The sequence below is a fragment of the Ceratotherium simum genome, chromosome 7 (assembly GCF_057802395.1).
Source record: "Ceratotherium simum simum isolate JZ-2026a chromosome 7, ASM5780239v1, whole genome shotgun sequence".
Taxonomy (NCBI): domain Eukaryota; kingdom Metazoa; phylum Chordata; class Mammalia; order Perissodactyla; family Rhinocerotidae; genus Ceratotherium; species Ceratotherium simum.
The window spans coordinates 52590344-52603691 of record NC_141906.1 but is presented as its reverse complement, the minus strand read 5'-3'; the positions used below and the strand labels follow the sequence as shown (position 1 = coordinate 52603691).

At 32.9% G+C, this 13348-nt stretch overlaps 1 protein-coding gene across 5 annotated transcripts in view; it reads right to left on the bottom strand.

Moving 5' to 3' along the window:
* The window catches only part of CNTN5 (contactin 5), an 824990-nt gene that overhangs the window by 444305 nt on the left and 367337 nt on the right, over positions 1 to 13348 (bottom strand). For all 5 annotated transcript variants that reach the window (XM_087433624.1, XM_087433627.1, XM_087433626.1 and 2 more), the window contains 2 exons: positions 7674 to 7797; positions 7369 to 7544 (listed from right to left, as the gene is read on the bottom strand). In XM_087433624.1, the coding sequence (XP_087289750.1) occupies positions 7369 to 7544; positions 7674 to 7797 (300 nt within the window). The remainder of the gene's footprint in view (positions 1 to 7368; positions 7545 to 7673; positions 7798 to 13348) is intronic.

Genomic DNA, 13348 nt, shown 5'->3' with positions numbered 1-13348 from the left:
ACAAAACAGATTATAAGAATGAAGTTTGAAGTTAGATCTAAGTTGGAGCTGCTATTTTCCCATTTACTAGTTGTGTGACTTTGGGAAAATAACTTGACATTCTTGATCTTCATTTTTCTTTTCCATTTAAAATTAGGTCAATAAGAACTCCTTTCATACGGCTGACGTGAGGATTAAAGGGGTGATGATGCATTAAATACGTTTAATAGTTTGCTTGGCTGTTAAGTGCTCAATAACTATTGCAGCTTATTCTTGTGTTATTGTTATTAAATATACGTACATACAAACATATATATATAATACATACATATACACATCTATACATATACATATACACATCTATACATCCATATCTAGCTCTATCTACATCATCCATCCATCCATCCATCCATCAATATACATGAAGAGCAGCAATGTTTAGCACGTGGTGTGAAAATGCAATTAAGGCATAAGAACTCCATGGGCAATACATGTTCCTCTCTGACTTGTCCCTCAAAGACAGGGTTTTTGTGGGATAAAATAATCTTGGACAGTACTCATATTCCATATCTGCCCCTTTGTTTATACTTTTTTGGTTTATATTAGTATCTTCATGTTCCCCATGGTTATAAATTATTCTGAGATGGAGCTGCTATTTTATCAAGTAAACCTGGCACCAGAGAGATTTAACACTCCATTGTATTTTGTAGGGTGACACATGGTAACTAGATTTATTCTGGCGATCATTTTGTAAGGTATATAAATATTGAATCACTATGACGTACATCTGAAACTGATAGGATATTGTATGTCATTTATTCTTCAATATTAAAAAAAACCTCCATTGTACTTTTATGCCTTGGAATGTTTTGCCCTGGGGAAAGATCTCTAAAGACCTTTCTTTGGATTAAGGATTAAGGAGCAATGAATTAAGTAAATGTGCTTGAGCAGTAAGGTTCAGAGGATTTATACACTCCTTGATGCTGGTCTTTCCGGTTACTTCACACAACATGAGTGAAGAACTGCTTTTCTGTATTTCTAAAAACAAGAAGAGAAACACTGAGATCAAATGTACTCTGGGTCAAGCCAGGCAAGTGAGGCCATTTTGCTGGAGGTCGTCTATCACATATGGACAGAATTATTCATGTTTTCCATAAATAATCAAAGTATGTGTTTGGATAAACTTAAATAAAATATTTGCAAATTTATAAGTTGCATAACAGAATTAAGGACTGAGGACAAGCTGCCACAGATTTCAATTTTGATGCACTCAATAACTTTCCTTTAAAGTATAAAATTGTGTATTTTTAAATTAAAAAAAAAATTTTCTGTGATCTCTATCAAAAAATCCATACTATAGTTTGTCAAGGAGTCATACACTCACAGTTTCTGTATCTATTATGATCAGAATAGTTGTCCTTTTAATTTTTTTTTTTTTCCCCCAAAGCCCCAGTAGTTAGTTGTATGTCATAGTTGCACAGCCTTCTAGTTGCTGTACGCGGGACGTGGCCTCAGCATGGCTGGAGAAGCCGTGCGTCGGTGCGCGCCAGGGATCCGAACCCCGGGCCACCAGCAGCAGAGCGTGCGCACTTAACTGCTAAGCCACAGGGCCGGCCCAGAATAGTTGTCCTTTTAGAGGAAGATTTAAACCCTATTTTTTGAGTAATGATTTTATAAAAAAAAGTTTTTTTAATAGAATACAAAATTACAAACTGACATTAATTTATTTTGTAATACAATTTGATAATTTTACAAATAAAATCATCCATGCCAATGTGACTTATTCATATTAATATTCAAATGATTTAATAAAGTTATGAAGGACAAAGTCTCATAGACTAATGAAATAAAGCTTTGGATATACTGTGGAGTTAGCAATTATTCAAATAATTTCATTAGATGCTAAACACTAGTAAAATGTGGTTTTAAAGTCTAAGGTCAATTTTACTTTAGGAGAAAAAGTTATGAAAAAGCTAAAGAAGCAATTTCTGAGTTTCATATGAAAATGAAAGGTTAAATTAAAGGGCTTAAATACGAAGTCTATAAAAATCATATAATCTCCCAAAGAGTTAAGGAGGTTATTTTAATCAACAGCTTCAAGGAAAACTAATGGAATATTCTGGATCTAAATCATCTAAATGCCCTAAAAAGCAATATGTTCGAATTTAGATATGAACTATCAATTTACCAGTGATGGCGTATAAAGATATTTTTGAAGCACGAGACAGCATGAGGAGATTTTACTCTTGATTCATTTTATGTTTGACTTGCTGGTATGAATTACTTCTAAGAATCCAGACTTTGGAGAGATTGCTATGAGCTTTGGATTTTTGAAGGATATTTGAGAAGTGTGCAGTGTCACGTTATCTATTCCAAATTCTCATCATCATAGTAATAAGCTAATCGAGTGACAGTCTTCTATCGTGTATTCTTGCTTGTCACTGAAGAGAAATTACTATACTAGATGAGCAAATTATCCTCATGACGAACATAAGCTACAGAAAGAAAATATACTTTGTCAAAAATAATCTTATTGATAACCAGTAACAATCATCACTAGCAATAATATTCCATCTTTATGTTTATTTATGTCCTTCTTTCTGAACTTAAAAAGCAGTTCACAGACATGACTTCTCCACCTCATTAATTTTTACTATACCCTTGTGAAGAATATATTTATTAATGCTAAAGTACATTATTAACATTAACAAAGCTGAGCCATGTTTATAAATATTCATTTAGGAAGAACTTAAAATGAAAGATCCTCACGGGTAGACATTCAGACATGTGAGGGGTAGGTTAAAAGAGGAAGATGAGCAAGTGTGCAGCAGCTGCTCAAATCCATTAGCTGCTGAAATGAAAATTGAAAAAAAGATTTATAATGAATAAAGTGAATATCTTCATGATTAAATTCAAGTTAAATGTAAAAAATTGGTTTGATTTTATGTCAGGCTAATTAAATTTGCTATTGAATTGACATAGGGATGTTGTCGAGATCTCTATATAAAGCCTCAAATGAGAAATTTCTATGAGAATTAAATGTTAAGAAAAGATTTTCTTCTCTTAAGGAACTCAGGGGAAATTAGAGTCCTTTAAATATTTGTATTTCCCATTTTTCTCTGACCACTAGGAGCCACAGGGAAATATTTATGTCTTGACCACAATAATTATGAGACTTTATGACCTAAGGATCTTGAACTCTTATGAAATTTATTTTTTCTGGTGCTGTATTTATTTATTTACGTATTTATCTTTTATGATACATGATTTTATATAGCAAGTTAAATAAATCACCTTTGAAATGAGGTTAAGACAAAACATATCAGTAAAATAAAATAATTATCATATAAATATACATTTGCTATTTTGAATTGTTGATATGTTGGGTAACAAGAGAACTGGAACAAAACTTTAAAAGAAATTAGATTTGTTTTACACTCACTTAATTTTACACCCTTTGTTAATGCTACACCACCAGCTAAAGCTGTCACCACTCCTTTATCACCATTCTCTTCAAAAGCCAGAATCAATGACGATATTATCAGCTTTTGATAATGGCCACAGTCATCTTTGTCCTGTCTCAAATTCATTTAGAAAATTTAGCTTTCCAAGGTCTAACCACAGATCATCCAATAACAATAAAATTATGAGGAAAAACATAGCAACTCGTATGTTGGTTGTGAGCATGAAATTACTTAATGAATTTAAATGACTTAGAGCATTGTCTGCCACATAAGTAAGCATTCAATACACGTAAGCCACTAATGTGAACTCAAGACTTTAAAAAAATTGTTTTTTAAAACCTCTTTCCTAAACTGGTTTAGCAATACTAATGTTATCCTACCCACCACTAGAACTTATTTGAGACAGTCTTATATGCATCTCTAGGATGTAGATTTTAGTCTCCAGAACATTATGCATTATGGCCAATGAAAAGTAGCTGAATCTGTTCTTTGCTAGGGGGATCACGATGTTATTAGAATATTTTAAAATATATTTCTGGTTAATAAGAGGACAAAGAATCTAGCATTAAGGAAGTTGCAATAAATAGCCAAATTGTGACAATACGTATATGTACATGAATAAGTTGACTCTGCAAAACACTCATGTGATTCTAATGATACTCAAAATCAGAAAGATTAATATAATGTGTATGTGTACATATACAATATATATGGAATTTTCATGCAAAAGGAAGATGACTCTAATAGGATATGTTTAAATTTTATTATCATTAATAAATATGGGATTTTTAGCATATGGGTATCTTGATTCTTCAGTTAAATATGTATCTATTAATAAAATATAGATCAATACTTTTTCCTATGAATATAATTAGGGGAGACCCATCTAATGTTTATTTAACACTGTCCAATAAGTCTTAGAATTACACCATTTTAAGCAACGACGTCATATTCCAAAAGGCAAAAGCCTATGTAAAAGCTATAGATTTAAAGTGTCATTGATATAATATAAATAACGTTCAAATTATAAAAAAGGCCAAGTCTGTTAAACAGGTCTCACATTTGAATAGAGCAAACAAAATTCAATTGGTTTGTAACTCAGAAACTGACTCTGGACTGGGTAATATGATATTTCTTACTATTTGATTAGAAGACCACAATTTTTCTATAGTACTAACATAGTGTAGAAAAACATATCTGATAAAGCTACTGTGTGGCATATGATAAAATTAAGGTATAAAAGGTAAAAATGTTTATTTAATAAAATTATTGTAAACTGAGTAAAGCATAAAAGTATGTCTCAAGAATAAGTACAAGGCAGAGTTTAGTTATAAACATTAATCAAAAATTTTGTAATAATTTTCATAATTTGTATATTTGTCTCCTTTTATGACATTTAAAACATTTAACAGACTCAGGTATTAGATATAAACATTCAATTTGATTAAATAGGTTTTAATAATTATCTAAATTTACTAAATATTTAGTTTTGAAATATTAGTTGTGTAATGAATATTTAAATTTTTGCGTAAATAGTGGCTGATGGATATAAAGGATTAATGATTTCAACTTTAAAATATGTAAAGAGTAATGAGTGTTCCTCTATCCTCAAAAGCCCTTTGGACATTAAGCATTCTATGAACAATAAATAGGGAGTTCATTCTCTATCTATCTGTGAGGCTGGACATAGGAAAACATGATGTAAAGAAAAGTTGCCAACAAGTTTTTAATCTCACTTTACCTTCATATCCTTTCATTTCCTTTTAGAAGCCTCTTTTCTTTTTTCTCCCCAACTTGTACCTCATTTTCTCCCCCTAATCACAAAACTACCTTGATTCCTAGAATCCCATAGCACCCGTGCCCACACCCAGGTAGACTAGAAAGCAAGTTGATCTAGTCTTCACTCTTTCTCTCTACCACCTATATTTGCATTTTTTCCCAAAGATCACCAGGAAACAAGATAAAACTAAACCTAAAGGACTCCATTTTTTATATCATCACTGTAGACATAATGGCATCTAGGTGGAGGAGTAATTTTGAGGCAAAAGTGGCCTTCATTATGTAAGTGATTGACTGCTTCACCCAGGCACCTTATGGGCTCTTATGCATATGTATGGCCTCCAGAACAGTGTTGAGTCAGGTGGATGGGAACGGGGAGAGACAGGGTCATAAGGTGCTACCAATGAATGCATATGTATGTCTACCCATAATGTTTAAGTTAAAAATAAAGCAAATATTTCTCTAAACTAAGTTCAGGACAGCTCGATGCTGAATAGATTAGGTAGGTAGGTAGGTAGGTAGGTAGATAGATAGGTAGATAGATAGATAGATGATAGATAAATGATAGATAGAGCCTCCTTTGTCCAGTCATTGAACTATAAATGCTGGTGCCAATGTGCTCATTCCAGGTGGGGGTGAGTAGTTGACAACTGTGACTGGTCTTTGCAGGAATCCTAGGAAGGCACAATCATACAAACACCAAAGATCTTCCAGTAAAGAAATTTCTGCTCTGAAGCATGTAGAAAACTTTGCGTACTTTGCCGCCACTGCTGATTTTGGGGAGAAACAATTGATATACAGGCTATTGCTAATTGGTATACTTGTGTCAGGTAGTATAGGCCAAAAAGAAAGGGATAAGCCACCAATATTTGTACATCATGTTCTCTGGATTTGCTGTATCTGTCTTGAAAAGACTGCTCTACTGAACAGAGGAGCCATTAGGAGACTTATTTACTTTGTTAATTAAGTGACTTTTTTAATGTGTGCACTGAAAAGTATCAGGTTCTGTGAGATACCACGTAATATTTTCTAAAATCAAGGAAGTATATTTAGGCTACTATCTTGGTATATCTGCTGTCTGTAAAGAACCTATCTGAACTCTTTAGCCAAATCTACTTTAAACGATAACATCTAGATTTTTCTAGGACCCAGCTCAATATTCTCCAAACTGTATCCATTATCATTCCTTTATTCTTTCCTTTTCTTTTTCACACTCCAATAATAGGGTGTCTAGATTCTGGGTTAAGTAGAAATAATATGTGAGAAAGATTATATAGAAAAAAAATGAATTATTCCATTCTTCAGGGTGTAATTTTAACCTAAAAATCATTTTGTGATAAATTATATAGCCAATATAGTTAAGTATGAATTATTAACATGATGATTCCTGGCCCGCCTATCTATTTTTCAGAGATTGTAATCCTCAAGAATTTAAATTCAAGTAGGGTTACTTATTAAGAAATAATACTAAGATTTTTTCACCCAGTAGCCTCGCCTCAATTTGGTGTAATCCCTCATTATAAGTGAAATAATTTCAAGAGTTTTAAGAAATAAATACATTTAATTAATTAGGTATAAGATCTATTTTAGAAAATGTATACATTCTAGTATACATATGGAATCTTTTTTTTAATTAAAAAATTGAGACATCTGGGAGGGAAGTTATAGTCAGATTCTGAAATATTAGCATTTCAGAGGCATTTCTTTAGTTACTTGACTATAAGCAGAATTTTTAGAATATGCTATCTTATGTCCAGAAGAATATACAGCAAATAGTGACTATAATAGACAGTAGAAGAATAAAAGCAGCTAAGTGGATATTTTAAAAAGCAGACAGAAATAATTAGAAATCTATTTTTTTTACTAGATTTCAAAAGATATTTGAATTCTAAAACTTTATCTGTTTCCATGAATAGGATTTTTAACCTCTCAGACTAGTATGTTGAGCTTATTTGAAGAGGGCAAACATTTCAGGGAATTTCAAAACATCTCAGGAAGAAACACATTGTTTGCATAGTTCTAATCCTTACCAAGGTTTTACCTCTATTTTTAAATTTGAGGTCTTAAGCTTTGACCTAAGTAAACTGGAAAATTACATATACACATACTGTATACATATATGGAAGAAAACGTATACTTTACTCACAGGCAAACTGAAGTATGGCTTCTCTACTAAGAATACTTCCAAAAGTGTTGGCTGCTAAACACTGATAATGACCAGAATCCTTTGCTTCACTTGGATTGCTTATAATGAAGGTCCCATCTATCAAACTGTAGCGATAATCACTTTCCAAATCTATCTCTGTTCCATTTCGAAGCCATCTTAGGAAAAATCAGAAGACAAATATGTAAAAATTACTTGAGACATTATAATACTCCCTGGGAGTGTCAGAATCTCATTGAAGAGAATTTTTAAGACAAGCAAAACGATGAATAGTAGTGAACTTCTACCTGAAATTGGGAACTGGGTTGCCACGAACTTCACAATTCAGTGCTACTTTCTTCTCATCAGAATCAGTTGGGAAAATTATATCATCTGGTTCTTGCACAAAAACTGGCCCATAGTCCACACTTTCTGTAAGGACCAAAAAGGACACACTTTAAAATATCTCAAAATATCAAGACATTTTGTTTATTTATCCATTATGTTTGTGTTCAAAATTCTTGCTCTTTCCTTGTAATCATTAGGCAAATTACCAAAAGTAGGATGTAGCTAGCAAATTACATTGATTTAGTAAATTGCAGAGACCTAAATGAAATTTTTTTGCGTGATTGACTAAGACTGCTTTTAAAAATACGATATATATAACAGAAAAATAAACATCTCAAATATTGGTATTGCACACTTTTAAATATATATCTTTGTATTCATCTAAAGTAGAGCTAAGGAAAATAATATTAAACATATTTTTTTTTAAAACATAAACTTTGTAAAATCTTATAATGTTAAAAATAATATACAATAAAGCAAAAGCCATGAATTAAGATTGTGTTACTACTTGGGTACTACAGATATGAAAATATTGGTCCTCATGCATTCTTCATATATTCCTTTCTTCATTCATTCAATCAAGTACTATTTAGTGCTAACGATGCTGGAGTGTAAGGGAAAAATGATGTAATCAAATAAATACGTTCTCATGGAATAAATGAGTCACGTCCTCAAAAAAGTCAAATAACTGTATAAAAATATCAAAACTGCAATTAAGTGTTCACCAGTAGGTAAATAAAGTAATAAGGAGATCAGAAGAGAAAAGGCATAAAAGGAAGGCAAGAGGGAAGAGAACTTAAACTTATTAAGTGCCTACTATATGCCACATACTAGATTTTGTCTCATTTAATTAGTTAATACTCAGAGAAATCCTATGATAAGGGTAATTTTAAACTAATGAAAATTTCTTGGAAAAGTAGAAATAAAAATAGGTTATGAGAGCTGTCCTGTGCCTTGTAAGATGTTTACCATCATCCCTGGCCTCTACCCACTAGATTCCAGTAGCATACCTCCCCAAAGAGTGATGATCAAAAAGGTCTCCAGACATTGTTAAACATCCCCTCGGGTCAAAATCACCCTTGTTTAAAACCACTGCCTTAGAAAAATGAAGAGGGAAGATTTTAGGAAAGACATATTTCCAAGTTTGTACCAAACAGTTGGAGGTTTACATCCTCTGTGGATAACCACAAGAAAATATCAGGAGAGAAATGTAAGAATGAATGCCCCAGGAAACTCAAACTTAAAAAAATTATTACTGAAAAAGATGTATACTTCTATATTTAGAATAATGGATTTAGAGTAAATTGATTTGCTTTCTTTAATCATATTATATATCCATTCTTTTGGGCAAAGAAAAACAAAAGTGTTCACAGTATTCTAAATATTCAGCCAATAAAAACTGAGCACTCACAATGAGCAGGCACTGACAAGTATTTTTTTTTGAGTCCTAGGTAACATAGCTGAAGTTCTTTTTCTTAAACTACAGCAAAAAAATGTTACATGAAAATAAGTGAAATGTGTTTCCCCATACCAAATTACGAAGTAAGTGATTTGGTAAATAAACAGCTAGAGCAAATTATTGACAAAACATTGTATTTGTTGTTGCACCAAAATGGATTTATAAAAATTTGGAAAAGCACATGAAATCTTCTCAAATTCCCCATTAGAATTAAACTGAACAATCAAGTCATGAAAAAAATAATCCCTCTGGTCTTTACACATTAAAAATACAGGTACATCTCACTTTATTGTGCTTTGCTTTTTATTGTGCTTCACAGATAGTGCATTTTTTACAAATCGAAAGTTTGTGGCAACCCTGTGTCGAACAAGTCTATTGCTGCCATGTTTCCTAAAGCATTTGCTCACTTTGTGTCTCTGTGTTGCATTTTGGTAATTCTTGCAATATTTCAAAGTTTTTTGTTATTATTATATTTGTTATGATGGTATGTGATCAGTGATCTTCAAAGTTCCTATTGTAATTGTTTTGGGACTCCATGAACTGCGCCCCTATAAGATGGCAAACTTAATCAATAAATGTTGTGTGTATTCTGATTGCTCCACCAACCCGCTGTTCCCCTATCTCTCTCCCTCTTCTCGGGCCTCCCTATTTCCCAAGACACAACAATATTGAAATTAGCCCCATTAATAATCCTTCAATGGCCTCTAAGCATTCAAGTGAAAGGAAGAGTCATATGTCTCTTGCTTTAATCAAAAGCTAGAAATGATTAAGCTTAGTGAGGAAGACATGTTGAAAGCTGAGATAGGCTGAAACCTAGGCCTCTTGCACCAGTTAGCAAAATTGTGAATGCAAAGGAAAAGTTTTGAAGAAAATTAAAAGTGCTACTTCAGGGAAGACACGAATGATAAGAAAGTGAAATAGCCTTATTGCTAATATGGAGAAAGTTCTAGTGGTCTGAATAGAAGATCAAACCGAGCACTACATATCCCTAAGACAAAGCCTAATCCAGAGCAAGGCTCTAACTCTCTTCAATCCCATGAAGGCTGAGACAGGTGAGGAAGCTGCAGAAGAAAAGCTTGAAGCTAGTAGAGGTTGTTTCATGAGGTTTATGGAAAGAAGCCATCTCCGTAACTTGAAAGTGCAAGGAAAGCAGCAAGGGCTGATGTAGAAACTGCAGCACGTTATCCAGAAGATCCTGCTAACATAATTAATGAAGGTGGCTACACCAAGCAACAGATTTTCAATGTAGATGAAACAGCATTATATTGGAAGAAGATACCATCTAGGACTTTTATAGCTAGAAAGGAGAAGTCAATGCCTGGATTCAAAGCTTCAAAGGACAGGCTGACTCTTGTTAGGGGCTAATACAGCTGGTGACTTTAAGTTGAAGCCAATATGCATTTACCATTCTGAAAATTCTAGGGCCCTTAGTAATTACGCTAAATCTACTATGCCTGTGTTCTATAAATAGAACAACAAAGCCTAGATGACAGCATATGTATTTATAATATTGTTGACTAAATATTTTAAGCCCACTGTTGAGACACACAGCTCAGAAAAAAAGATCCCTTTCAAAATATTACTGCTTATTGACAGTGCACCTGGTCACCCAAGAACTCTGACGGAGATGTATAATGAGATTAACGTTGTTTTCATGCTGCTAACATAACATCCATTCTGCAGCCCATGGATCAAGGAGTAATTTCGACTTTCATGTTTTATTATCTAAGAATTGCATTTTGTAAGGTTATAGCTGCCTTAGTGATTCCTCTGATGGATCTGGGCAAAGTAAACTGAAAACCTTCTGGAATGGATTCACCTTTCTAGATGCTATTCAGAACATTTGTGAATCATGGGGAGAGGTCAAAATATCAACATAAGTTTGGCAGAAGTCGATTCCAATCCTCGTGGATGACTTTGAAGGGTTCAAGACTTCAGTGGAGGAAGTAACTGCAGATATGGTAGAAATGGCAAGAGAACTAGAATTAGAAGTGGAGCCTGAAGATGTGACTGAATTGCTGCAATTGCATGACAAAACTTTAACTGATGAGGAGTTGCTTCTTATGGATGAGCAAGGACAGTGGTTTCTTGACAGAACCTCTCCTAGTGTAGATGCTGTGAAGATTGTTGAAATGACAACAAAGGCTTTAGAATATTACATCAACTTAATTGATAAAGCAGCTGCAAGGCTTGAGAGTATTGACTCTAATTTTGAAAGAAGTTCTACTGTGCGTAAAATGCTATCAAACAACTTCATATACTACAGAGAAATCATTTGTGAAAGGAAGAGTCAATCGATGTGGCAAACTTCATTACTGTCTTATTTTAAGAAACTGGCACAGCCACCCCAACCTTCAGCAACCACCACCCTGATCAGTCAGCAGTCATCAACATCGAGGCAAGACTCTCTACCAGCAAAAAGATTATGACTCGTTGAAGTCTCAGATGATGGTTAGCATTTTTTAGCAATAAAGTAATTTTTAATTAAGGTATGTACATTGTTTTGTTAGACATAATGCTATTGCACACTGAATAGACTGCAGTATAGTGTAAACATAATTTTTATATGCACTGGGAAACAAAAAAAATCATGTGACTTTCTTTATTGCAATGTTTGTTTTATTGGTGGTCTGGAACCAAACCCACAATATCTCCGAGGTATGCCTGTGTGATTATTTAAATTAATATCATAAACACCTATGATGCATAAATTAACTTGTAATAAATATACATATTTTTATATATTATAAAACTCTTGTGTATTAAAGTCAGACACATGGGTTCAAATTCTAGTACCTTCATTTTCTAGCCTTTAGCCAACTATTTTTATTCTTTGCTGCTCCATTTATTAATTGTGAATAATAACGTCTGCCTTACAGTACTATTACGAGTTTTGATTGACATTACATTTGTAAATACTTAGTACATCACAAGTACTCAATGTTATAATTAATAATAATAATAATAACTAACATTTACTTGTGATATAATTACTACATGCCAGGAATTATACTAAATAATTTACATGCAATATACCATGTAACACTGACAACAACCATGTAACTAATTAATCCCATTTTATAGATGACAAAACTGAAGCTGAAATCAATTAACTATTTATGTAGTTATATAGCGAATAAATGACAAACCTGGGATACAAATGCAGGGCTGTTGGAATCTAGAAGCTGATTACTACTACCACTATGATTACTACTCCTAATGCTATTACTTATTATAATAAGAACAATAATTATTATATTTATGTTATGACATTTATAAAGCACTTTCATATATATTATTATTTAATTTTCTGAACTGAGCATTATAATTATTTCTAATTCAAGATGAAAACTCTGAGGTTCTGAGAGGAGACTTCTGCAAAATTAGCCACATAGTAAATAGTTGATTTTAACTAAGGTTCTGTGGTTCCAAATCTTATGTTCTGAAATTTGTCAAAACAGATCAAGAGAAAGAAAGGGTTGTCAGGCTAGGAAAAAGCAGAAGGGTAAGATTTGCAAAAATAAGGTACTAGATTGAACAACGTGTATTCTATTATTTCTGCCTATACTTTGTTAGATATCTCTTCGTTGTTCATTGTCACTTCCAAAAGCATCTTAGCATGTGCTCACCTGAGCTCACTCGCTTGCTTGCTCTCTCTCTCCTTTTACTCTTAGAAATAAGATTTATTATAAGGAGTGAACAGATTCTCTGATCTCTGAATCTCTGATTCTCAGATCTCTGAACAGATTCGTTTTCAAACGCCATATCAAAAAGGTATTATTATAGGTGAACTCAGACAGATGATTCGATTCATTCTCCTGCAGTAGTGAACTCGATTAATAATGAAGATGCATTGTGTAAAGCAATGTCCTTACTTTTGCAATTTGGGGCTTGATGGAATCTGTAACTTGTGGAGACAGACTTCAAAACACACGACACTAAATCATCACAAAGGTCTTGATAACCAATAAATCAAAATCTTTAACCAGGTAAAACCGTTGAGTTATTTGTGTAACCGGCAGATGCCATCAAACACGACGTTAATTTCTCCTAGGAGTTATGTTTTATTTTATTTTATTTTATTTTTTTTAATTTTTTGTTTATTGCAGTAACATTGGTTTATAACATTGCAAAAATTTCAGGTGTACATCATTGTACTTCTATTTCTGCATGGAC